We start from the raw sequence: 27,467 nt of genomic DNA, 5'->3' as shown, positions 1-27,467 counted from the left end.
ATCAAATAAAGGTGGTTCTTGTAACATACATCTTATCGCAAGCAGTGTTTTCTCTTTATTGATTTTTCTGCTTAGAATCCATCAGGTAATACAGATAGGCTAACAGTAGTTTGCTTATAACTTATCTGCTTTAAAGCAGAGAGTATTGTAAAGGAGACAAAACTAGAAGAGGAAGAGAGGGACGGTACTGCTCTATTTTATTTCTAGCTGATAGGATAATAAAAGTGGAGAGAGGGGAGGGGAGGGTCATCTGTCTGCTACACTGAGGGTTATTCTCCACTGATTTAAATTGAAAAGTCATCATCTCTGAGATGGCGTTTGCAAATGCTTTATTTCTTTACACTAAATTTAGGTAAAAAAGTAATCTTTGCCTCCAAGAATAGAAAGTAAATGTTAATTGCTCATCTTAAACGATTTTTAGCCATCCTTTCTGCATCTTTTACAGTTGTATCTTGAGAAATTGTTTGATGTGGAAAAGTACTAATAAAGAAAATATAATGATTCTTAAGATCACCACCACCACCCCCACCCCATTCTTGCAGAGAGATTTTCTAGGGTCCTGGTGGAGCAGCAACAGGACCGAGCCCGGAGAGAGCAAGAAAGGATTCGTCTCTTTTCTGCGGACCCTTTTGATCTTGAAGCTCAGGCAAAGATAGAAGAAGATATAAGGTAATAACTCCTTCACCCAAAGAGCAAGATTTAGAGGATCCAGATTTCCCAAACTGCAGGTGATCTTATATTCTTTGGGCATCTGCTTTGAAGTGGATTCCTTATTTTGCATTTATGTAAAACCTACTGAAACAGTAGGTTCAGTCTTCTGGTTTATTATCTCTTCTGTTTTCCTCGCATTTTGATTCAACATTACAAAGGTGCAGCTACCTAACTTAATGACTTTTCTCTTCTAAAATTTTAAAAAAGATTCCCTGACTTGGAGACTTTCCTAGAGGTCCTGTGGTTAAGACCCAGCACTTCTGCCACAGGAGGCACAGGTTTACTCCCTGGTCGAGGAACTAAGAGCTTGCATGCTGCACGCAGCACTGAAAGCATAAAAAAAGACTCCCCAACTAACCCACAGCATGTTATTAAGGCAGCTCCAGGTTGATGCTCCCAGGGCTGAGCAGAAGTCTCCAGTTTGGTGAGATTAGTGGGCTGGCTACTCAAGCTCATTGGGCGCTCCTCAAACATAACACACAAGCTCTGATTAAATCCAGGACTTGGACGTGATTGGATTAGAGAGAGCTGTGCAAAGAGGAACCTTACTGTCCTGCGTCTTCTTTCCTTCCACAGTTCTCCTGCTGGCCTCAGCAGGTAAAATGGCAGCAGGACTCGTCTCCAGCTCCAGATTCTCTGATGCTGTGGTTCTAATCTGGGGCAACATTAAAGTCACAGGAGAGGTTCTTAAAAACGCAGGTGCTGGGCTTTACTCCCCAATCTGATGAATCAGCATCTTAAGGTGTGGGACCTAAAAAGGCCCAAGGATGCTAACGCCCGCCTTGGTCCCCTTCCTGGTCTCAAGCAGGATGCAGTTCAGTCAGTCCCTTCAAATTAAAGAACAGCTGCTTTCTCCCATCCCAGATTCAGTTTTTATTGCTAATTGAAGGCCATAGTATGACTAAGAACAGTGTAACTGTAACAGGACTACTGTTAAGGGGCCTGATCATCATCTTTGGTTACTTAAAAGAAGCCTGACTTGGTCATTGTCAGCTTGGAAGTCAAATAAAGGTTTTCTTTTTTCTCTGAGTACCTTTGAAATCAAAGAAATGTAAATATGCCAGAATCAGTTGACAGCCCTAAGCCATTCCCTTGTGTTCTTGTTTGTGTAAGCGTTCCCATTAATTGTATCAGGTACTATCAATTATTTCACAAATTAAATCTGTGCAGAGAAATGGCGAGATAGTTGTGTTTTCTGAACTAGACCACATTGCAGCTGTAAGGGAATCCGACATAACTCCTCTCGGGGACAGTTGCATTCAAGCCAGGAAAGTGGGGGTGAGGGCAGAGAGCAAGGAGCATCATAGCCAAACCATGACATGGAACTGTTGGAAGAGAAGTGAAATGAGGCACATTCATACGGCTTATGTTTCTTCCCAGGGGGAGGTAGAGGAACTGAGACCAAGCATGTATTCTTTTAAAGGAGAAAACCTTGTGTACGTGAAGTGACACAGAGCCTAGGGTAGCCAAAGTAACGAGTATTATTTCAGGCAGTTTTTTGTTGAAAGTTACCTTGGTTGGAGTCAATGTAAAGTTAGGAGTGCACAATTAATTTTAGGGTTTTTTTTTTTTTGTTTGGTTGGTTTTTCTAAATCGGGGTATAATTACTTCACAACGTTGTGTTAGTTTCCACTGTACAGCGAAGCGAATCAGTTGTATGTATGCATATATCCCTTCCCTCGTTGGACCTCCCTCCCTCCTACTCTTCCTCCCCTCTAGGTCACCAGAGCCCTGAGCTGAGCTCCCTGCGCTACACAGCAGGTTGCCAGCAGGTTCCCACTAGCTGTATGTTTTACACATGGCAGTACACAGATGTCAGTCCCAGTTCCTCCCACCCTGCCCTTCCCCTGCTGTGTCTACATGCTCCTTCTCTACATCTGTGTCTCTGTTCTTCCCCTGCAAATAGGTTCATCTGTACCATTTTTCTGAATTTCACGTATATGTATCAATAAGATAATAAATATAGTTATGTGACCTAGGAGAAAAGCTATGTAACTGTATTAAATGCCTATGGCAGTTTAATTTGGTGTGCTACACCGGTGGTTACGCAGGGTACGTGTACATTGAGGTATATAGTAGCTTTCCTATTTGTCTGACTAAACAGTTTTACCTTGACTTTCTGAGAAGTTTAATATTTTATTACAGACTGTCTGGTAAAACCGTCAATGGAATTAAGCTAGAGTATTATTTCAAAAGGGACAAGCACTGCAGTCTAGAATGTGCACGCGTGCTCAGTCGCTTAGTCGAGTCTGACTCGTGTGAACACATGGACTATAGCCGGCCAGGCTCCTCTGTCCGTGGCATTTCCCAGGCAAGAATACTGGAGCGAGTTGCTGTTTCCTCCTCCAGGGAATCTTCCCGACCCCAGGATCGAACCCTTGTCTTTGGTGGCTCATGCATTGGCTGGTGTTTTCTTTACCACTGAGCCCCCTGGGAAGCACAGTCAAGAATAGAGGTCAGCAAACTTTTTCCATGGGGAGCCAGATAACAAGTATTTTAGACTTTGCAGCCCATGCAGTCTCTGTCAGGAATGCGCAGTTCTGCCAGTGCAGTATGAAAGGAGCTGTGCATAATAGGACAGTATGTAAATAAATAGTGTGATTGTGTTCCCACAAAGACAGGAGGCTGGGGACTTCCCTGGTGGTCCAGTGGTTAAGACTTCGCCTTCCCATGCAGGGGGTGCAGGTTCAGTCCCTGGTTAGGAAGCTAAGATCCCACATGCCTCGGGGTCAAAAGAATGAAACATAAAACAGAGGCAGTGTTGTAGCAAATTCGATAAAAAACACTTTAAAAATGATCCACATCAAAAAACTTAAAAAAAAAAAAAAAAAAGCAAAAGCTGGGAATGAAGACCTTAGATGTTAGAGTAAGCTGGAACTCCTTCTTATGTGCTTTTCTCATGTTAGAATGCATTCCATTTTTGAAGAAATGTTTTGATGGACTAGGTGAAATATGATTTATACAGGTGTGTGTAGTTTTCTAACAGGTACCCAAGTAGGTAGATATTTTTGAGCATCTGCCCCTAGCATTGTATGCTAGATGCCTTATACCTCTCAGCAGTCCCACAATAGAAATCATTGTCCTCGTTTCACGGATTAGAAACCCAGACTTGGAAATTAAGCAGCAGATGTAACTCAGGCAGTTGACACACCTGTATATTATATTTGTAAACTATTTTTAATGCAGTGGATGTAGGAAATGTACCCAGATACCCAGTAAACCCTCAGTTTAAATTGGAACATTGGTAAAATTCTAACCTACAGGATGAAGCAGGTTGTGACCCTTGCTTACCAGTTTATTTTCCTGTTTCTGAACTTGTAAAGGGAACAGAATTGTTTTTATGTGAAGGTAATTTGTATGCCTTTAGATTTTCTGCCAATGATGTATCTCACTTCGTCCTACTAGATCACATATTTCAGGGTAAAGCACCAGTTGTCATTTCCGTGACTCAGCCGCTATAGTTGGAGCATATGATATGTACAAATGCTTTTAATACTGTGACTTTGAAACAGATTTGTCTTCATGGAAACAATGCAATTAGTATACCTGGTTTTGATTTGTTACAGGCAACAGAACATTGAGGAAAACATGACAATAGCCATGGAAGAGGCTCCAGAAAGTTTTGGCCAAGTAGTGATGCTTTATATCAACTGCAAAGTGAATGGACACCCTGTGAAAGCCTTTGTTGACTCAGGTGCCATCTCTGTCTTTTGTTTCTTTGTCTCTACATCCAGCGTTCTGACCAGACACAGGGAGAAGGGGAGACTGGTGTCTGTTTTCCTTTGGACACCTAACTAACAAGCCCAAGGGCTTTTGTTTCACTTGCCAATTTCCTCTTTGTAGTAGGTTTTTCTTTAATTATTTCTTAACCAGTTTTGTATTTTGCAGTGCCTTCTTCATCTTCCTACCTTCCCGTACTTGGCATCCTAATTTGTAGGATGCCTCTGTAAAAAATTGGGGGGTAACCGGGCTTAAAATAAGGAACTATAAGGAGGTATGTAGAAGTCAAACAAATATTTGAGCTTAGTCTGTGTCCCAACACTTTACCGTGAGTTGTGAGGAAAGTAAGGGTGTATGGGGCGTGGCTCTTTCCCTTAAAGATCTTAATAGCCAGGTCAGGAGCAAAAAGTTCCCCACATGAGGATTCAGGTAATGCCTGTACTAAGTGGCACCTTTTCTCTCAGTAACAACTCACTGCTCTCTCGTAAGACCACACGGGGCAGCACCGTGTGTGTGTCCGGTGGTCTTCTGCCCTCATTCTGTGAGAGAGGCTGTGTTCCCAGCATAGTAAAAACCCCTGCGCAAGTAGGCTTTCCTCCACTTGTTCATCCACAGAATATCTGAACGTGTGCTAGGTTTCAGATGCATACCTTCCTGGGAGGAGTGCATCTGCTGATTATTCAGTTTTTAAAATGTTTATGAAGTGCTGAGTGCTTGGGGGTAAGACTGGAGTTTCATAGGGCTCCTATGAGTGAGGGACAAATTCCTAAGGGGCCCTGAGATGACACTTGGCATTTATTGAGCCCCTACGATGTGCCAAGCACTATGCTGGGTGCTTAATGTATATCATCTTCCATTTTGTTTAATCCTCAGTACACCTATGAACTATGTTCTGTTACCCCTGTTTTATAGATGAGGAAACTTGTAGACATAGACAGGTGAAGCCAGTCTTCCAGGTGTATACGGTTCATGAGTAACAGGCTTTGGGTAAAGCCCCAGATCTACCTGAAGCCAGAACTCTTAACCACTGTGCAAAAATTGAGTGCATCTTAGATGAACATAAAGACCACATTCTCACTCTAACTGAGGTGCTCAGGTGTTGCTTCTCCAAAGAGAGACCCTTTGAACTGAGCTGTTTCCATGGGTAGAGAGAGGATTGGGGCTTTGACCTGAGCCTTGAGAAAAGGCAGGAGAGCGGTGAAAGGGACCCTTGTCATTTTGAGTTTGCAGACTTTACATCAGTAACCAGCTTTTGTGGAGTGAGGAAGGAGGTAAAAAAAAGAATTGCCTTCCTAAAATGCCTTTCCCTTCATTATTTCTGGATCTTCTTGATGCTAACATTCCTCGAATGCCAAAGAACTTTTAAGTGCCCATAAAGTATAAGTTATCTTGAGTAATATGAACAGAAAGTGTTAGAATTGAGTGAGAGGAGAGATCACTGGGACAGGACAGTCAGCTGGGGAGGTGGGTCTTGAGCTGGGCCTTAAAGCCTCAGTGGAATTCAGAGGAAGTGAAAGGAGAGGAGAGGGCACTGCACAGGAGGGTCAGAGTGAGTAAGAGGCAGAGGAGACACATTCCTCCTGGTAGCGTGGAAGGTTTAGGAGTCAGCTGTAAGGCTGGTGTCTGAATCTGTCCAGGCTGCTGTAACAGATACTGTAGACGGGGTGGCTTGTAAACAACACCGATTTATATCTCAGTTCTGGAGGCTGAGAGGTTTGGCTGGCAGATATCGTGCCTGATTCCTAGTTCATAGATGACCATCTTATCCCCGTGTCCTCACATGGTGGAAGGGGACAAGGGAGCTCTCTGGGGGCTCCTTTAAAAAGGCACTGAATCCCATTCATGAGGACTCCACACTCATGACCTAATCACCTCCCAAAGCCCTACTTGCTAATATGGTCACCCTGGGAATTAGGTTTTAACATGAGTTTTGGAAGAAGGCATTCAATCTGTAGCAGCTCGAAATGATTGGACCAGGGTAGGGTGGGATCTTAAGGCTGTGGTGATGTGGTTTAAAGCTGTTGTTTTAAAGACCTTTGAGCAGATGAATAAGTGATCTGGAGGAGGTAGTGTTTTAAGAAGACTGAAGGAGGGGTATCCTCAGGATCAGAACTATTTCCTTGCTTTAAATTATACCCTTACAGAGTGATTTGGAAACCAGAGAAATTGTCAAGTGTGAGCTAGGGTGATGGCTGTGGTTAGAAGAAGAAAGGTCAGAAATTGCCCAGAATTTATTAACAGGGCTGGAGCTCAGTTTGAGAGTGGGGAGAAGACTGTAAGAAGAAGGGTTGAAAGCGAACAGTGCCTGCATTTTATGGTCATAAGAAAAAGAATTCCATTGCCAAGGAGAGAAGTCCAAAGAGAGAAGTATTTGGGGAGAAAGAGGATTATACCTAGCGGTTTTGTGAAAGACAGGTCCACCACACGGGGAGGGGAACTAGGTTCCCTGGGAGAGACTAGGACCCTAGAGAAAGATGAGAGAAGTGTCTGTGTTCTGCTCAGGCTCACTCCAGCCCCAGCTGTGTGGATGAGTGTATAGCCAGGAGAGAAGAGAAAAGGCCTCAATGCCCTCTTCCTCATGGGAAAGAGGGAGCAGAGAATGGAGAGTTCATGAGAGACTACATGATTTATTTTTTAACTGGTCAATTAGAGTGTCCCAGAGTTTGAAATAAAAATAACTTGGTAAGATGTTTAGAGATACTCAGTGAAAACTGATCCAAGCGTGCAGCCAGTGCTTGAGTGTTTCCATCTGTAGACATAGTCTGACTTTTTGGAAATCCTTTCCAAGTATATTTGGTTTCTGTTTTTAAAGTTTAAAAATGTCATGTAATTATTATATCTAAACAATACTATTTCCCTCAACAGCAAGCTTCCACACCATGTTTCAGATGACAGTGTGAAACTGAAAGTTAAACTAAGTGTGGCACGAAGCCTGCTAGGTAGGAAGGATTTCATACTGACAGAAGCCTGGGAGTAGGCCTGCTTTCTGCCCTCTTCTTAGTGCTGTGTTTTTTCATCTTCCCACACATGAGGATTTGGTCTTTCTTATCTGATGTTTTCCCCCTCCTCCAGGTGCCCAGATGACTATTATGAGCCAAGCTTGTGCAGAAAGGTGTAATATAATGAGGCTGGTAGACCGTCGGTGGGCAGGAATCGCCAAAGGAGTGGGCACTCAGAAGATCATTGGAAGGGTACATCTAGGTGAGTGAAGGGTGCTGGGGGTCTTTGTAGTGTAATAGACTTTAAAAATTCCTTTTGGACAGGGACATCTGATCCAGCATGCCTAATCCTTAGAAATTTTAGATCCTGTATGTTATCCGAATTATATATGTAACATCAGTTCAGCTGGTTACGAAAAAGAAACCACTAATCCCCTATGTACTACTTGTATTTCCTGCTCTTCAGAGATAATCCCTTTCCACTGTTTTAGCTGATTTCTTTTGGTGGTTACCTGCATTTTTCTAAATAACATGATTTCAGTGCTATATTGACATGACTATGTAAGTACCATTGAGAGCTAAGCCATTTAATTGAAAAAGATTGTTTTTCCTTTCATGTCGAGTGTATTTTCTCAGAATTAGTAGTTGTCCTGCCTGTGAGTGTGTCATTGGTTTTTTTGTGTGTTACTCATCCCTAAACACTTACTAGTGTGTAAATCTCCATTATATATGTCATCCTATTGAAGAGGTTTCTTTCAGCCTAGCCTGGTGGTTCAGGACTGTTTCATAGTTGCTGTTTTGGAATCTGGGTCCTGAAGGGTACCTTTTGCTTCAGTCTTAACCCTGGATAATATGGATCCCATACTTTTTTTTTTTTTGGCACACCTCAGTTTATTAAAGTACATCTTCCAATAACTTCTTGAGAAAAAGTACACAGGAATAAAGTGGATCCTTAAATATCAGAGCATTATCTTTCTCTACATTCTACCAGGCTAAGTTGGAAATCACTTTCCTTCATGATTTTTATCAGAGTTGCTCTGGAGAAGCTGGCTGCTATTCTAACTCTTGGTCATCTACATGTGAGATTTCCCTTCCATTTCTGAAGCTTATAGATCTTCTCTTTGACCTCAGTGTTTTAAAATTTCACAATGATGTACTTGGGTGTAGATCTCTTTTCATCTACTGCACTAGATAACCTTTCAGTCTGGAAAAATGGTTCTGATAATGATTTCCTCCCCTCTGGGATGTCTGATACTCAAGTAAAATAATCTACTATCATGGACTTGTCCTCTAGTTTTATTTTCTTTCATTGTGTTCGGAGAAAGAAAACCAGATTTCTTCAACTTTGCCTTATAACCTTTATGTTTGGTATAGTTTTCTTTCATGTTAGATGGTTTTCTCAATCTCTGGTGATTCTTGGCATCTGCTCATGTTGAAGAATGAGACACCAGAAGGCTGTTTGGAAGATTAGTTGGGTGGGCAGCCCTGGTGATTGTGGGTAATCTGTAAATTGGGGTGGAGAAAAAGGCTAATCTCAGTAAGGTCCCACTTAACCCGCCCCCTCCCCACCCACCTCAGTTTTCAGTTTGGTTCTTGTATCTCTGTCTTCCTCTATGCCCACTTCTATTACAAGAGCCTCTGGTTCACCCTTAAGAAAATAAACCTCCAGTCCACTATCGAGGGGAGGTGATAGTCACCTGGCTGAACAGCGTGTGGGAGGGGAGCCCCAAGGTCCAGCTGTACTGCCATAGACCTGCAGCCGGTGCTCCTGCTTGGGGCTCACTCCACCCCTGTTGGCAGAGGTATTTGCTTCAACCAGCTCATCAGCTTCTTAAGAGTTCTGTGATGTTAGAAAGGGTTGCTTCTTGGTTTCTTACTGTAATCTGCTGCCTAGTTCCAGAATTGCGTTTCAGTCGTCTCTCCCATTGTGTTTGGCTTAAGTGATTTGTGGCTTTAAAAAGAAAAAAAAATGACTTTTTATTGTGGCTTTTTTTAGGAGTAAATTGAGTTAAGTAAGTTGTGTTCAGTCCTTTGTCTTTAATCAGAATTGTTCTTTTTTTGTTGTTAATTTCTTTTTGTTATCCATGTAAATACTCATTATAGAGAATTTCAAAGCGTAGATGTAAAAAGAAGTGAAAAATAATTCTTTTAGGTGAGACTCAGTAGGAGCATCCAGACATAACTCTTTCTGGCATCTTTTTCTTGTAAACGGTGATGATGTAATATGTAGAATTTTATACTTCCTTTTTAGAAAAAGTAGCATTTCCCAAATGCCAGTATAAATTTCATAAGCATCATTTAAATAAATGCATAGGATTCTGTTGTATGGGTTTAGTGGTCAGTCTGTGGAGTAGATTTTTCCCCTAATACTTTGTCATCGTAACATGGACATGCGTTTTTGTTTGGTTTTGATTCCCCCGACCCCCTCAGTTAAGATTTCCCCTCAGTGAAACTACTGAATTCAAGATTGTGAATACCTTTTCAGGCTCTTGATGTTGTTAACTGTTATCAATCTGATTTCTCCAGCACTGATTGAATATTCATCTTAATATCCTTATACAATCAAGTATTAGTTTTTGTAGATAAACAAGTAGTTTTTATTTTAACTGTAAGTTACTTTTCTTTCATTGCAAGTGATAGTTTTTCTACCCTTTTTCCTTTTCATATTTCTTTCATATTTCCTATTTTAATACATTTGTCTATTAGTCTCCATGTTTTCTATTATTGATTTCTGTAGAATAAGGATAGTTTAATACCTTACTCTTCTATACTTTTTTACACACAGTAGGACTGAAATTGGGGTAGAATACCAGAAACCAGTTGCTTCAGAGTCTGAATTCTTATTGTTTTTATGGTCTTTAGTGAGAAGATAACAAGGGACAAAATAAGTACCAATCCCTTGTGTCCTTTTGGTTGGAAAACTTGTACCGTTTTGCAACTTTGGCTATGATAGGTGTCAAGAAAACCTTATAACAATAAGGGAAGTCAAATAAAGGAAAGATACAACATGGACAGGAAGGTTCAATGTGTTGAAGGTGGTACTTCTCCCACATTTGTCAACAGAAACATTGTAATACATTCAAAACTCCAATGAATTGTTCTTTTGTGTGTGTATGAGACTTGATGTGTTAATTTTAAATTTTATGTAGGCCTTTTGTGGCAGGAGTAGTCAAGATACACTGGAATAACTTCCCCTGCTAGATATCATTATTATATCTAGTATTATTATTTAACTTACATGTTGAGTATATCATATGAAATGGTGGGCTGGATGAAGCACAAGCTGGAATCCAGATTCCCAGGAGAAATACCAATAACTTTAGTCATATGCAAATAACATGACCCTAATGTTAGAAAGCAAAGTGGAACTAAAGAGCTTCTTGATGAAAGTGAAAGAAGAGAGTGAAAAGGCTGTCTTTAAACTCAACATTCAAAAAATGAAGATCATGACATCCAGTCCCATCACTTCATGGCAAATAGGTGGGGAGACAATGACAGATTTATTTTCTTGGGCTCCAAAATCACTGCAGATGGTGACTGCAGCCATGAAATTAAAAGATACTTGCTCCTTGGAAGAAAAACTGTGACTAACCTAGACAGCATATTAAAAAGCAGAGAGATTACTTTGCCGACAAAGGTCCATCTAGTCAAAGCTATGGTTTTTCCAGTAGTCATGTATGGATGTGAGAGTTGGACCATAAAGAACGCTGAGCACCGAAGAGTTGTTGCTTTTGAATTGTGGTATTGAAAAAGACTCTCAAGAGTCCCTTGGACTGCAAGGAGATCCAACCAGTCAACCCTACAGGAAATCAATCCTAAATATTCATTGGAAGGACTGATGCTGAAGCTGAAGCTCCAGTACTCTGGCCACCTGATGTGAAGAGCTGACTCATTAAAAAAGACCCTGATGCTGGGAAAGATTGAAGGCAGGAGGAGAAGGGGACGACAGAGCATGGGATGGTTGGATGACACCACCAACATGATGGAGATGAGTTTGAGTAAGCTCCAGGAGATAGTGAAGGACAGGGAGGCCTGGCATGCTGCAATTCACGGGGTCACAGAGTCAGGCACAACTGAGCGACTAAACTGAACTGATAGCCAGTTAACAATGTTGTGGTAGTTTCAGGTGAACAGTGAAGAAACTCAGCCATACATATACGTGTATCCACTCTCCCCCAAACCCGCCTCCCATCCAGGTTGGCAAATAACACTTGAGTGGAATTCCATGTGCTGTACCATAGTTCCCTGTTGGTTATCCATTTTGAATATAGCAGTGTTTGTACATGACCTTCCCAGACTCCCTAGCTATCCCTTCTGGCATCCATGAGTTTGTTTTCTAAGTCTGTGAGTCTCTTTCTGTTTGTAAGTTTATTTGTATCATTTCTTTTTAGATTGCACATGTAAGAAATGTCATACAATGTTTCTGCTTCTCTATCTGACATCACTCAGTAGATTCTGTAGGTCCATCCATGTTGCTCAAATGGCATTATTTCATTCTTTTTAATGACTGAGTGATATTCCACTTTATATATGTACTACATCTTCTTTATCCATCTTTTTTCAAATTCTTAATGCCAGCTTTCCTCACCAGGGGAGCATGTATCCTAAAGGTATCACATATCAAGCCAAGTCTTGTGAGTATTATTTCTACCCAGTCCATTTTATGAGCTGCTGCCTTCACTGGTTTTTAACTGGATTATTTGTCTTACTGAATTTTCATATTTCAGTCACTTGTTTGAGTGCTTTGGCTTGGCTTTGACTGACTGCAGAGAATGATAGATACATTTCTAAACTTTACCTTGAAAAAATGATAACCTGTTCCTTTCTTCATGTGCTTTAGCTCAGGTTCAAATTGAAGGTGATTTCCTGGCATGTTCCTTCTCTATACTTGAGGAGCAGCCCATGGACATGCTTCTGGGACTGGATATGCTGAAACGGCATCAGGTAATTAAGAGATCCACTTTCTTTTCACATTGGCTTTTTGTGATTTACATGGTTATTACTGCACATTCCCTTAGTTGGGTACACTGAAACACTAAGAAGGATGACTTCAAACCTGGAAAGGTCCTTAATTGATGATATTGTCATACACAGTTTGAAATTACGTATCAGTAGAAATAGAATCTTTTTGTGAAATCTTTCTGAATCTATTGAATCCTGCCATCTGTTTTGAGACTGTAGTGGACAGTTTGGTTCTCTTGTGTAATTTTTAGTTTCTGGGTTGTTCAAAGTTGCTAAGTCATGTCCAACTCTTTGCAACCACATGGACTCAACACTCCAGGCTCCTCTGTCCTCCACTACTCCCAGAGGTTGCTCAAATTCATGTCTGTTGAGTCAGTAATGCAATCTAATCATCTCATCCTCAGTCACCCGTTTCTCCTTTTGCCTTCAGTCTTCCCCAGCATCACTGGAGGAAGAAACCACTACAAGTTTCTTGATACAAGAACCCCATGAACAGCATGAAAAGGCAAAAAGTTTCTGAGTAGAACTCAAATAGTTTTTTGATGGATTTGTAGGGCTATGTACATAATACACAATGATGATTTTACTGCGAGTATAAGTTTAGTAAATCCTTAGTAGTTGATCAAATAGTACTTGGGAAGAAGAGTATCGGGATTAAGGGAAAAGATTACATAAGATGTTGGAAATGTTTGTTTAGTACAGGAAGAATAATTTATAAATGTGTTCATTTGCAGTGGTTTTTTTATGTTTCTACTCTGAAGCCTAATAATGTGTTGAAATAAACTCATTGAAAAAGGGATTAGTGTGCTCTTAGACAGTAAAAATTCACACAAGGTTTCATATCTTGTCAATATTTTTATGTCACTAATATTTTTTTTAATTTTTTTATTGTGGTATAGTTGATTTACATTGTTTTGTTAGTTTCTGCTATACAGCAAAGTGAGTCAGTTACACATATATCCGTTCTTTTTTTATATAGATGATTATATAGGTTCCTCTGTAGGTTATTACAGAGTATAGACTAGAGTTCCCTGTGCTACACAGTAGGTTCTTATTAGTTATCTGTTATACGTGTTGTCGTGTGTATCTGCCAATCCCAGTCTCTCCCTCTTCTCCCTTGGTAACCATAAGTTTGTTTTCTATATTTGTGACTGAGTTTCTATTTTACAAATAGATTCATTTGTACTATATTTTTAGATTCCACATAAACAGAATGTCATATATTGTCTTTGATTTCCTTCACTCAGTATGATTGTTCTTAGGTCCATCCATGTTGCTGCAAATGGCATTGTTTCATTCTTTTTTATGGCTGAGTAATATAAAAATATGGAATGCTTCACAAATTTGCATGTCATCCTTGCTCGGGCAATGCTCATTTTCTCTGTATCATTCCACTTTTAGCATATGTGCTGCTAAAGCAGCACACTGATTTTCTTTTCTAAATGTTTAATATTAAATTCCCACTAAAATATTTTGCATCAATACTCTAATCAAGGTACAGAATTTTAAGTTGAAGGAATGAGTGAATTCATGTATAAATAAAACCCAATTAAATTTAATTTATTAACTGCTAATCTTTCCCTTTTTCTTTATTTTTATTTTATTATTTTTTTAACTTCCCCTATTTTTAAGTCATGGTATAGATTAGCAGTCTCCAGCTTTAACATATGTGTGTAATTGTCCTATATTGTGTAATTGTCCTATATTAAGTAATTGTGAAAATGTACTGAAAAGCAGGCTAACAGAAATGCAGAATACTTTAGTGCTTGCCTTGTCCATGTATGACTTTTGAGACCATTGGTATAGACTTTAAATATAAGCTGTACTTTTTACACTTAAGCAAAAAGCAAAAGTGTGCAATTATAAAACTGAGGCATACCATTTATATAGTTGTATATATTTTTTTAAGTCATTTATATATTTCTAAAAGGTGTGGCTGTGGATTATGCCTGGTAGTTTTCCAGATTTTTTTGCAGTGAGCAGGTGTTACATTTAAATTCAGATGTGAACCATTTCTGGATTTGACAAATAAGTGTAGTGTAAAGTATATCCCATAGAGATTATTCTGCTATACAATTTAAATATTTTTAAAAATTCTAAATTAACAGTGTCACGTAGATTAAATTTAGGTAAAATTGATTTTGTTTTGTTTTTTTGTTTTGAGTCATCTCTGTCAATGTTGTTCTTTATGAATGGAGTTATGAAGTTCAGGGTCATAATTTTCCTGAGTCGTTTTTTTTTCTGCCATCATCTGTCTTTGGTTTCTTCTTTGTAAGTGTTCTATTGACCTCAAGAAGAACGTACTCGTGATCGGCACCACAGGCTCAAAGACCACCTTCCTTCCTGAGGGGGAGTTACCAGAGTGTGCCCGGTTGGCATATGGGGCCGGGCGAGATGAAGTACGGCCAGAGGAGATTGCAGACCAAGAACTGGCAGAAGCCCTTCAAAAGTCTGTAGAGGATGCAGGTATTTGGAATGGCCAAGCTCGCGAGTAATACTCTGGTTATTGGTGGGTGAGCCAGGGAAGTTAGGGCTTCAGAGGGGAATGAGGACCAATTCATAATCCATCTTGTCGTCCTGTTGTAGGTGTGTTCTTGTCTTCTTAGCGCCTCCTCACATCTCCACATACAATACAGAAAAGCTCCCATGTTTCAGTAGGTCCAGAAACAGCTGTCCATTGGTGTGTGCAGGATACACTGGGGAGTTCTTTGCTTTGGCACATTTTGGTGGGACTCATAAAGAATCTTTCTTGTCTTTTTTTTTCCCCTGAAGAAAATTATAACAGTAAGCAGACACTTCCTTTTGAGTGAACATTTCCTGGAAATTCTCTTTTTCATTTCTTAGGCCCGATGACATTGTGTCTGTGACTGAGCAACCACAACTCTAATATCTGCTGAAAGTGCTTCCACCTAAGGTTTCTTCCACCACCACCCGAGTCTCAGTTGTTGTAGCTTCTTTAAAGAACAAGCCAAGTTTTCTGGGGTAAAAACGGAGGGATGCAGTCATGTTGAAAATCTCATGTCTATGGATAAGTTTTTTTCCCATCTGTTACATATCAGTGACTCTGGGATATATTTTCTAGAAGCTGAAGAGAAGTTTGAGTTATTTTAATGTCTTGAGCTGTAATCATTCATTAGTAACTTACATCACACATGGCATTTGCTGACACAGTAAAATATATTAGAGCTGTAAGTTAAGGAAATAGCTTTCTCCTAAAGACCAAAAAAAAGGATAAGAGTTTTAACAAAAAGCAGCCAGATTTTGCTAGTGCGTGTCACTGGAGAACATTCAGTGATCTAACCTTGAGACTCGTTAGAGTAAGTGTGAGTTGCAGATGGAGCTTCCAAGCTGGCTTTGTTCAGAATCTACTCTATCACCACCTTTTGACTCAGTTTCCATATAAAATACAACTTGGGTGGTGATTTAGTAATTTGTATGAAGGGGAGAATTTTGAACAACCTGACAGATAATAGTTTCAACCTTAGCTACAAGGCAAGCTTGAATGGGTTTGACATACTTAGAAGGTGTTTTATTATTATTATTTGTAACTTGTCATCTTAGTTATAATGCTATTTATTAATAAAATGAGCATGTATTGTCATTTTGTGAAACCTCTATTCTTTCCCCCCACAGTTTTGGTGCTTTCATTTGAGAAACACCAGCTGACAGTAGCTTAGTGCTTTATAACCTACTAACCTTAGACCCATTTACTTTGGAGGATGTACATTGTGTCTGTGACTGAGCTACCCTAACTTTAATATAACCATTACCCTCTTTAAGTAATTATTTTCTTTTAATAAAAAGTTTAGGAGATTAAAATAGAAACCACAGATGTTTTCAGCCATAGTGAAGGGGGTATACCAGTTTTTAAAGGATTAAAAGGAAATGGCTCTCTACCTCTGTGATGACCTTTTGTTACTGACAGTATATAGCTTGTGCTAATTTTTGTAATATTTAAATAGTGAAATAATTCTTCAATATTATATTTGTTTGGAACAAAAGCATCCTACTAATAATCAGAATCACCTAACTGTAAACATAGTAGATAAATGTATTTTTCCCTAAAAATTGTCTCTTTGGTATGGATACTTTATACAGAATATCTTTATCTTTTCTATTGATTAAAACATAATTTTAAAATACTAATTCAGAGTATTTGAAAAAATAAAGAAGTTAAGCCAGGATAGGTAATCAGGTTTGGATTATTTTTCTTCTAAAAATAAATCTCAACTGAGAAAGAAATGTTGAAAGTTACTATCAAATGTGTTTGCTCACTTTTACTCCATAAGATTTCCATATCATGTAATTCCATCTATGGATCTACTTTTTTCATCTCTTTCACACATTTGCCCATGATTTCTCTGTGTAGGTGTGGAAAATTAATTTCCTCCCAAGTTCTATTGAAAATCTGTTGAAGTTGACATATTGCTTTATGTATTGTGAGAGAATTAGAGCAACTAGCAAATCTTTTTGATGTTCAAGCTACAAGAGCATCCCCCACCTTGTGTCTGCAGTTCCTGATCTTAAAGATGGCAAAGGACTGGGAACTACAGCCCTGCATGCTGTGTGGTTCGCATTGCTAACCCAAGTTTGCTTGTCTGTTTCCTAATTCAAACAGAGCGTCAGAAGCCATGATGCATGTAGTGTGTGTGTACTGCAGCTGGAGTGGGCCCCAGACCAGGTATTTATAGACACCACGTTCAGCCTTCCACCCAGTCGTCTGTGGTCTGAAAGTCTTTGTATCCGCAGCAGTTCTGAAGTTTAGCTTCTGTCATTCACCAGTTCACCTTGTTTAATCTGGTTACAACTAGCCTGTGTGTGTGTATATATATATTTGTATGTTGGCATACATATGTATCTAAGCACAATTTACCATTTAAAATTTTATCAGTTATTAGAAAGTCCACAGAGGAAAAAATCCCAGTGAAAACAGATGACCATTTTGAATATCAGCATCATAGCACTTTCTTGTTGAAGATAACCACGTTGTTAGGAATGTCATAAGTCCCTTTCTTTTGAAAAACTGGAAGTATATTTTTCACATTACTACACAAAAGTCCCAGCATTATATAGGGGCAGCAGTTTTCATCCTGTTGAAGAAGAAATGGAAACTTAGACCAGGTGACTTGGCCAGGGTCACAGAGTCAGTAACACAGACAGGACTGAAGTTTAATCTTCTCACAAGAAACTTGACTTTTCCCTCTCTCCCTAACCTGACAGTTTTTCCACAGGAGGCACTCTGCTTCCATTTCCCTGTAGCATAAATATAATAAATGTCAGCCTGAGTATACTAACTGATTTATTAAAAGGAAGAAAGGCAGTCTTTTTAGACTGTCAACCTAGGAATTTATAGGGGTTTGCAGGCTGGTTGTAATTAGATACATAGCATTTAGTTGCTTCTTTCTTTCATTTTCCTCATGAGGATGGGTTAAAACAGGCATTATTATTAATGTCCATTGTCCTCATCCTCTTCTGCTGTCCTGTAGTACTGACCTCGTCCTCCCCTACATTTAGGACTTAGGCCAGCGAAACTTACCATCTCAGCTACAGGAGGACTATACGCTGCCTTCATAGTGAGTACGGAATTCACTGAGGTTGGTTCACCTTCGCCTCACCCAGTTATTATAACTGACATACCGTTGCCAAAGGCCACTACCTTCGCCCAGCTCTCCACTGCTAACATGGGCATTTCACTACAGTGCATCTTTCTGTTCCCATTAGCTGAAAATTGAACCTCTTTCAGTCAGCTGTCCAAGTCGATAAGTAAAATTATTTACAGTGTTTCCATACTCTAATGAATATAGTTTGCACTGAGATATATGCTCTTCTTCTGTTTACCCCTAAACTATAAGACAGATTGTTTCACAAGGAGTCAGTAACTTCCTGACAGAGTGTTTTATCTTTTCATGTTGTTAACCCAGGTTGGACTAGAACGATTTAGAGCCACTTGAATCATAACTGCATTGCTTCATGACTTCTAAGGCACAGTTAACATGAAGCATTTGAGTCGCACCTGTCCTAACGATCTGTATTGTGATGTCATTTTTGTTGCCAGCCTTGACTTTTAGTTAAAGATTATGTAATAATTGCGTGGAGGTCAGTTTTTAGTTGGATGGATCAGTAGCAGAGGGAGAGTTGGAACTGATGTTTAATGACATCATGATGTTTGTTTAGAGGTGTGGTAATTAATCCTTCCATCTTTTATGAATGGTCAGTAAGTTGCAGTGAATCTACATTGTTATTGCCTATTGGAAAATTTATGAACTATATCCCTCCACTGCCCTCCTCTCCTGCCATTTCCCTGCCCTTAAAGTAGGGAATGTTCTTATAATGTTCTTATACTGTGTTAATATGATAAAGTAACCGATACTCCTTTTTAAAGTTGCATTGTTTGGTAAGATAATAATTGAGATTTAGTCTGTTGGATCTTTAGCTTTATTTTTGTTCTGAGTCAAACTCACAGTTTTTGAAATGTTCAGATAGAAATAGACTGTTTGCTTCTCTGTCTTCTGGATGTCCCTGAGTAGTATCACATTGGTATTTCTCAGACATAAATCCCAGATATACCTAGCTGTAGACTTCTCAGGGTTCACATTTGACACATTGAAGTGAATTGGCAGGAGAATCTTCCTAGTACCGAAATCCTCAAGATTATATTGTGGTTTTAAGAATCACCTGCGTAACTTACTAAATAAAGAGACTCCTGGGTTTTTTCCTCAGGATAGTGTCCTACAGTCTGCATGCTTAGCAAGCTTCCAGGTGGTTTGAGGGCAAGTGGTAGAGAGAACACACTTGGAGAAAGTATTTTGGAGTTCTAAACCCACTGAGAGTAAAGATACATAAATGTCTTTCAGTCTTGAGGACTAACTCAGCCATTCTGTGGTACCTATATAAAAATTATTGAATTCCAACACACATAGTTTGTCAAGAACATGCCTACCTCTTATTCTGATGCTATGATGTTGTTTGCCACAGTGAGAAGGGTTCATGTATAAAGTCTGTGAATATAAGACAGATCCAAGTTTAAGGACCTGATTTTCTCTTGTTTAAATTTATATCTTCTGATAATTTAGTGGCCTTTGTAACCTGCTGATTAATCATTTTTCCTTTCACTGTCGTTCTCTGTAGAGAAAAGCGGTAAAGAAACTACCTCACTGGGAATGTCATCATTACCAACTTCAGATGGATTTAACCATCAAGCCCATCCTCCAGGACTGAGTCCTGAGATTGGTAATCCTGCAAGTCTTGCTCACTCTGTCTCTGCTTCAGTCAGCCCTATCCAGCCCAGTGACCCAGACAGCATTGAACCTAAAGCTGTGAAGGCTTTGAAGGCTTCAGCTGAATTCCAGATAACCTCTGAGCAGAAAGAACATCTTCCTCCACAGGATCTTTCTGACTGTGCTCCTTCAGCAGACAGTGCTCCAGCAAACCAGAGGCCAGCTATGCCTTTGCAGAATTCACTTGAAGAAGCCATTGTTGCAGACCATCTAGAGAAATCTGCTGAAAGAAGCACCCAGGGCCTCAAATCTCATCTCCACACAAGACAGGAAGCTAGTTTATCTGTCACAACTACTGGGATGCAAGAACCGCAGAGGCTCGCGGGGGAGAAAGGTTGGCACCCAGAATATCAGGACCCAAGTCAGGTGAGTGGCCTTCAGCAGCATGAAGAACCAAGGAATGAACAGCATGAGGTTATACAACAGAGTGCTTCACATGACCAGGACCAGCTTTGTCACGCAGGGGACCTTGAACTTCTTGGAGAAAGGCAACAAAGCAGTGCTGATTTAGAAGCTGCAATGAAAGGAGACAGGCTACAACAAAATGTGGACCTTCCGGGTACAGGGGATGCTCTACCTTCAAGATGCCTTGGCTGCTCAAATTCAGAAACACTTATGGAAGTAGATGTTGTCGAACAATCCCTAGTTGCTGTGCTGAATTCAGGAGGTCAGAATACCAATGTCAAGAACATTGGTGCTTCTGATCTCATCTTAGATAATCCCTTGATGGAAGTAGAAACATCAAAATATAACCCTTCCTCTGAAATTTCGAGTAATTCCATTTCTACTCAGGATTTACAGCTTCTAGAAAGTAATGTTGAAATGTCTGAAACAAGTAAAGAATGCGGGGATCACCCTTCCTCTTTAGTAAGTCTCTGTGGCAGTTGTCAGCCCTCTGTAGAGTCAACAGAGGAATCTTGCTCATCCATAACGGCAGCCTTGAAGGAACTTCATGAACTTTTGGTCATTAGTAGTAAACCAGCTTCAGAAAACACATCTGAAGAAGGTATCTGTCAATCAGAGACAGTAATTGAGGGCCAAACAGGTATTAAGGACCTTTCTGAAAGATGGACACAAAATGAACATCATAGAGCAACCCAGAGTGAGCAGTGTTCACAGGCCTCCTGTCATCAGGCCGTATCTGTATCAGTGAAGACAGAAGAATCACCAGACACTTCGGCTGCTGGTGGAGTGGAAGATGTAGACACTAACTTGAGGGGTCCAGGTGATGGCCTGTTAACTGATAAGGAAGGTGTCCCCAAGCCCAAGGAGTCAGTAAACAAGAGTAGTTCTGTTACTGTAGCCTCAGCAGAAGCGTCTAATCAACTACATTGCACCTTAGGTGTAGAGATTTCACCCAGACTGTTGGCAGATGAGGAGAATACGCTCGATCTGACTTCTGAGCAAACTGAGTCCTCGTCACCCGCTTGCATCCTGGTTAAAGATTTGGGTCAGGGCACACAGAATCCAGTGACAGACAGGCCTGAGGCCGAGGAACATGTCTGTCCTGAAGCTGCAGGGCAACTTCTAGAATTTGAACCATCTACCAGCCATCCGTCACCAAGTCCCTCCTTTCTTGCACCGTTAATTTTTCCTGCTGCAGACATTGACCGGATTCTCCATGCCGGCTTTACTTTGCAGGAAGCTCTTGGGGCTTTGCATCAAGTTGGCGGAAATGCAGACCTTGCACTTCTTGTCTTGCTAGCAAAGAACATTGTAGTTCCTACGTAACCATGGAAAAGTGGGCTAGACCATACTCTATTCCCTTAAAAAAAGAAAAGCTGTATATCTACACACACACACACACACACTCACCACATATACAATATAAGTAGAAACCTGCAAGCAGAATGTTGAGCCAGATTTTTTTTTTTTTTTTTTTTTTAGATTTTTTTTCGGCCAAAGTAATTTATGATCTCTTGTCTGATGAATTTGTCTATCCTATTTGTTAAAATTTGGGCCTTTTTAAATGTATTGGCAGTATGTGCACACAGAAGCTTTTTATTATCATTAAGATGATGTATTCTGGAATAAAATTGATGGTTTTGTGTATAGCATACCCTTTTAGAATGAGAGTGAGTGCTTTAAAAAGCAGAAGCCATGAGAAAATCCCACCACCCATGCAGCTGAAAGCATGATGTAGCTGTGTCTGTACTGTAGGCAAGGTATGGCTTATTGACTCATTTTTTTGGTTTACAAACTTGATCACATGGTTTGATGTTTGGAATGCATTATGATTCATGGGTTGTAACAGGAAACTGAAGGATAGTTGAATATTTCCTGGAGTAGCATGTTTCCATTGGTGTGGTTAGGATTTCACCTTTTAATGCAGTGAGTTGGGAGGGCTTAAAACTTGGGCTGCTTCGTGTACCTCACAGGCTACTGCATGGATTGCCAGATACCTTGGGTGGGATTTTGTGAGGGAATTAACATCAGAGTGTAACATGGTGCTACCCAGATTAAAAAAAGAAAGGAAAAACTGTAATCGCATTTGCCAATGTTGATGATGTTTCAACAACTGTTGTGAGTGAAATAATGCTCTAAATACTGGAATTTACTAGTGATTGGGTGTGGTAGCATCTCACTGATCACATTTCAACCCTTAATGACTCATGGTGAACTTATGTTCAGCTGATGGGTTGGTTGCCAGCAGTTTATTTCCTTTCCAAACTCATCTTCTAGGAAGTTCTTCTAAAGCTCAGTTTGAGCTGTGTTCTGAGCGAAATATTCAAGTGTAATAACCTTGTCGCTGGTTCATCTTGGTGCTTGGAATGGTCAGTCTATTTGGTGAGTGTCTTTCATGGCAGTGGAAATAATAATTGGGAGTTTCTGACTCAAGTGGCCTTGGTAGAGTTTTCCATCCCTTTCTTTCCTCAGGAGTTTCTTTTTTAAAGCAAGATTCGTCATATTTGTGTTTACCATGTCGAGATAGAGTGGGGCATAGTATATAGATGTATTTATTGTGGCCTTTTTTTATATGAGGACTAGCCCTTGGAAATCATTGTCCTGTGGGCCCCACTGTGCAATAATTCTACTGGGTAGATTTTAGATTTTTTTTTTCCTGAAAGATAAACTCTCTTATATACCTAGCAGGAATCTGAAGTCCTGGTTTTATTGAAGAAAATTTTGAGAATGATAATTCCTAATTCCAGGCAATGATTTGCAATGTGTCTGAAACAGAAGCTTCAGAAGGGTGATTTGTGAACTTTAAATGTTAAGTGATTTTTGTCTGAAGTCTTACTCTCTTTGAGAGTTATTTCCGTCAAAATTTACGTCATTGAGCACAATCAAAATGGAGGCTCATATCTCAGGAGTTTTTTAAATCTTAATTTGGGGGCACTTAGACATTGCTCTTCTACCCTATTCCATCTTCTTTCTTTTTGCTGTGATGTTTGTATGTGTATTAGGAGCTATGAGTGATATGATGGAAAGTCGCATAGATTCCTTGTGATTCTCTGAAGTTAGGAAATGGTTGACAGAAAGAGTTGTCGCTCACTGTGTTCAGGGTGGTGCTCGAAACAAGTCAGCCAGATTGTCTTTAGAGTGTTCTTTTAGACAATCCTGTGCTGTAGACCCTTTTGCCTGCCCTACGCCAAAGATACAAGATGCACTAGGAACCTGCTAATAGGATTTCTGTCAACCAGCTCTTAGAGCTCTGACTGCAGTTAAGTAGTGGTGCTATGATTGAAACGAAATTGAGTAGCCATGCAATGGGCCCCTGATTTGCTTTATGGGAATGACTGGGAATTTGTTCTGAGCTTATCAGTCTTTAGGATTACAAAGTGGGGTGAGTGTAGGGTGGGAGGACTTATTGATGACAATAGGCTCCTCCAAAAGGCCTTCTTTATAAAGATGGGCCTCTTAGTTTTCTGTACAAGCAGTTCCTCTGAACACTGCTCAGAGACTTAACCACTGAATTTTCACAGTGTGGAGATTTGGGGGTCGATCCCAGGTGGGCTGTAGAATACCAATCCAGAAAAGGTTTCATTACAATAGCTGTTATTGTATGTATATGTATATTTATTTCTAGGAGAAAATTCAATAGGTAGGCCTATAGTTGTACACGTATTCTTACTAGGAATGCTTTGGATGAGCTTAACCCATTTGCCAAATATCCCTGTCCTTTTTCATCATTTATTTTCAACTTATAGTTGCTTTTGATTTTTTTTAAATCTTCCTGTCCATTGTTTGTGTGAAAGTAAAAATTGTTGACATTGTCAGGATTTTGAATCATTTTTAAACTTAGCAGTTCTAAAACACAAAAGGAATTAAGGAAGATGACATTAGTGAACCTCCATTGTCAATTTTTATGCAAAGTGCAGAAATTAGAGATTAACTTCTCCAAGAATAAGATAAAATCATTGTGAACTCCTCTGATTGCCAGCAGAACTGGTGAGGCCAGCCATTACCAGTATGGGCTGCTTTATTGGATAGCTCTTTTGTCATAATCAGTAATGGACAGCCTTGTGAACAGTGCTTACCTCCAAGAGTGGCATCTGCTTATTCACCAAAGAGAGGAGAAGATTTCCTTCAAGTTGGTTCCCGTGTGTAAGAATGTGTTTGGTAACCAGACAGCTATAGGCTCTAGATTTTGCCATTGTCACTGGTAAGAATTATTTCCACTTGTACCTCTTTAGGCATCCAGACATGGTCTAATAGCCTTCATCCCACCGTTTGGGCTTTGTCCATTATCATAAAGATTATCAGTTGCTTGGCAAAGGGAACTAGATAGATGAAAAGTGTGTGAGAAAACTGTTCTGCCTTGCAGCCTACAAAACTTCCAGAGCTCCTTGTCTCAATACATGCTAAAGGGAGACACACCGAGTATTTTTTCCCAAAGGGTGTCTCCAGTGAAAGAGTTACATGAAAAGATAAATGAGACTTTGTGTTACCGATTTTATGATAACCAGTTGAGGTGGAATCTGCCTGTTTTTCCCTTAGCACAGCTTTTCTATCTCTAGCAAAAGCCATAAAACTTTGGGTTGGTTTATAACCATTAACTCGTGTATATATACATGTGTGATAGATATCCTGCAGTTAATTTTACATAGATTAAAAAGCAAACGTTTGTTAATCTTCAGATAACAGTCTTCAGTCATGGTGAAGACGTTTATCCCACCATGTTTATAAAAAACAGCCTTGCAAGTCACTGGCCAGAAGAGTTGCAGTACATTCTGATTTCCTTCTCCTTTGTCACCTGCAGAGAGTGTAAGCAGGGCAATTGAACTGCTGTGTGTTTCCAACTTGTTATCACTGGTAGCATATCATAAGAGAAGCTAACTGGATTGTGCATTCTTTAGCACAGATACCAAAAAGGCAAATTTCTCCTTTGAATTTGGTGACTTCGTGTAGTCTGTGGCTGAACTAGAAACAAACACAGTTCTCAAAGAGTTCCCCTTCTGAGACAATGAAGGTTACCTTTCACGTTAGGAGATTCATAAATTAAAATAGCTGCTTTCTTTTTGAAAGATTTAAACATGCTGATTTACAACAAGGTAAACTCAAAGCATGTCCTTGAGAACCAGAAATGTCAAATCATGGCTCAGGTTCCCCAGTAGTGTTCCCTCGATGGATGTTACTTGGGAGTTAATTATATAAATCATAGAACTTAAGGGAGGAACCTTTGATGTGCTTGATTTTCTCTTGTGCCTTAGTTTCTCCAAATAGCAGAGGCATCAAGTTTGAGTTGGGGTGGGAAAGGGTGGAGAATGTCTGAAAATGGCCCTCCTGGAGATAGGCATGTATGGAGTGTCCTAAGGGCTCACCTTTATTGTTGATTGAGTTATCCTGCACCAAATCATTTGATTTCCCAGAAGGATTAGATTTCCATAGAAGTATTATGACATGGCTTTTTTGCATCAGGCATACAAAAAGCAAAATGGTTTCTATGTGTTTATTATGTTCTTTGTAGTGCTATCAGTATTAGAGTGGTAAAAGCAGAAGAAGTTCAAGAAAACCTGTTTGAACAATGAACTGTTACTCTCTCAGACTGCAGTTTGAATCTTTGAATAAGAATTTGTTATCCACTCATGAGACATTAAGTGACTGGTGAGCACTGAGGATAACAGCAGTACTGAAACTAACTGGAAACTGCCCTGTAAAGCTATCAGTCTCGTCAAGAGACATGAAATAAATCTTAGCTTCAAGTGCAAGATCTATTTTTGCCTATTAGCATCATTTATTTTAAAAGTCGTACTAGGATGATTTGGTTCAAATTCAAAGAAAATGGAAAAGCAGGCTCAAAATGGAATTAGAATCTGAGAACCTAAAACTACTCTTAAAAATGTTTTTGAAAAAATGGATTGGAGAAACCAACAAAAAATGTGCTAACATTTGGTAGAAATACTTGAAGAGATTAAGAACAGAATTCAGTTTACACTGTTGGTAGAGGGGGAACAGGCAGGATAAAAGTGCAAGTAAATGGAAGATGACCTAATGTGCACCAGTGACAGTCAACTTTTCCTTCTATCACGACCTCCTTCCATGCAGGGTAGAAGTATGGACTGTGCTATGGCAGCCTTCCTGCCGTCTTTGAGCCAGCTGCTCTGAAATACTAACCATCTGGGCCATCAAGACTTAGCAGAGAATTCTGGAACATTTGCTGTTTTAAAGCAATTGAGTGCAAAATGTGAAAATAGAACTCTAGAGCAGAGAATGTAGCAAGCAATGGTTCTGGGACTAGATGAAGGGCAGAATTTATTTACAAGAAAATTCAGGCCTCTGGCAAACCTCTTCTGCAGGACAGCTCCATCAAAAGGACATTCTTGAGCCTGTCTCCATGTATGTGGTAATCCTGAGGATACAGGTAGAATTTCTGAACCTTAACTACAGTGACTTCTGAAGTTTACAATTAGAATATCCTTGCAGGTTTGTCAGTTACATACTGGTAATCTAGACCTTCTGGGGACTAAAATGTAAGAGGGTATAGCAGATAAGTTTTAGAGCACAGTCTTACGGAATGAAATCTACAGAGGAAGTTGGTGCAAGGGTGTAGAAGATGGGAAATTTCCCTAAAATGAGATTTGGGGTGGGGATGTGGAATATGAAATTAGAATAATTTTTACAGAATTATATTTCGCTTCATATGTACCATAAAGAGGTCTCCATTAGCTAACTTGGGAAAGAGGTGTGCTGGTAGATTTTTTTCCTGGGAAGATACATAACTAATAAATTATTTTGTTTACCAGGAGTTTGTTTCACATTCAGCCTTGAAGGATGCATCAGTGGCTTAAAGAAAGGTAGACCTCTCTAGTCTCCTATATATGCAGATCAATTCAGCATACTGTTTGCTTTTTTTTAAACTGTGCACCTACAATGAACGTTGAATGCTCATTTTTCATTTCCGTGGCAAGTTGCGCTAATGGCCTTTGCACTCAAGTAAGGTTTGTTTACCAGTTTTGTAGCCATATTTGGCAAATTTTAGCAAATAGAAGCCCCTCTTTTCCCTCTTATTTGTTCTTGAAATTGTTCTTTTATTGGTTTCCTGATTTTTCTTTAAGCTTTGAGACCACTGCATCTTACAAGAACTAGGCTGGTTGGCAAAATAGGCTTGCCAGCAGCTCTTTCACTCCCATAAGGCTTTGGTCTTGAGAGTTGGGAAAACTCTGAGAACTTAAGGGAACCAAACTCAGGAATCCCACAGTTGATTGCATTGTGCCATTGGTTTAGGGGCTGGACACAGGACCTGTCTGCCGCTGAGTGAGCTAGATGCATTTGGGTTTGAGTTGTCACATACTGAAATGTAAGTCAGCCCTAAGTAATCAAAACAATTTTATTTTATTTTTCTTTTTTTATTAGGAACTTTCTGAAGAAAAAGTGATGTGTAAAACATTTGATATTTAAGACAATAAAGCTTTTA

At 39.7% G+C, this 27,467-nt stretch overlaps 2 protein-coding genes and 1 non-coding gene across 3 annotated transcripts in view; 2 read left to right on the top strand and 1 right to left on the bottom strand.

Annotated features, from left to right (window-relative positions):
• DDI2 (DNA damage inducible 1 homolog 2) overlaps positions 1 to 19,525 on the top strand; it is a 32,190-nt gene extending 12,665 nt beyond the window's left edge. The window contains exons 4-10 of the mRNA XM_068986204.1: positions 543 to 669; positions 4,278 to 4,405; positions 7,504 to 7,632; positions 12,211 to 12,314; positions 14,609 to 14,798; positions 16,951 to 17,013; positions 19,461 to 19,525. Coding sequence (XP_068842305.1) covers positions 543 to 669; positions 4,278 to 4,405; positions 7,504 to 7,632; positions 12,211 to 12,314; positions 14,609 to 14,798; positions 16,951 to 16,967 — 695 coding nt within the window. The 3' untranslated portion in view covers positions 16,968 to 17,013; positions 19,461 to 19,525. The remainder of the gene's footprint in view (positions 1 to 542; positions 670 to 4,277; positions 4,406 to 7,503; positions 7,633 to 12,210; positions 12,315 to 14,608; positions 14,799 to 16,950; positions 17,014 to 19,460) is intronic.
• LOC138090934 (U6 spliceosomal RNA) lies at positions 13,653 to 13,756 on the bottom strand. The gene has a single exon (XR_011145905.1). It is a non-coding gene; the product is annotated as a U6 spliceosomal RNA (small nuclear RNA).
• On the top strand, positions 19,493 to 22,032 carry RSC1A1 (regulator of solute carriers 1). Its single transcript, XM_068986203.1, has one exon. The coding sequence runs from the start codon at positions 19,493 to 19,495 to the stop codon at positions 21,338 to 21,340; it is 1,848 nt and encodes a 615-aa protein (XP_068842304.1). The 3' UTR covers positions 21,341 to 22,032.
• The last annotated feature ends 5,435 nt before the right edge of the window (positions 22,033 to 27,467 follow it).

Source organism: Capricornis sumatraensis, chromosome 14 (assembly GCF_032405125.1).
Source record: "Capricornis sumatraensis isolate serow.1 chromosome 14, serow.2, whole genome shotgun sequence".
Lineage (NCBI taxonomy): Eukaryota > Metazoa > Chordata > Mammalia > Artiodactyla > Bovidae > Capricornis > Capricornis sumatraensis.
The sequence above is the reverse complement of the archived record's forward strand: the minus strand, read 5'-3'. Positions and strand labels throughout refer to the sequence as shown.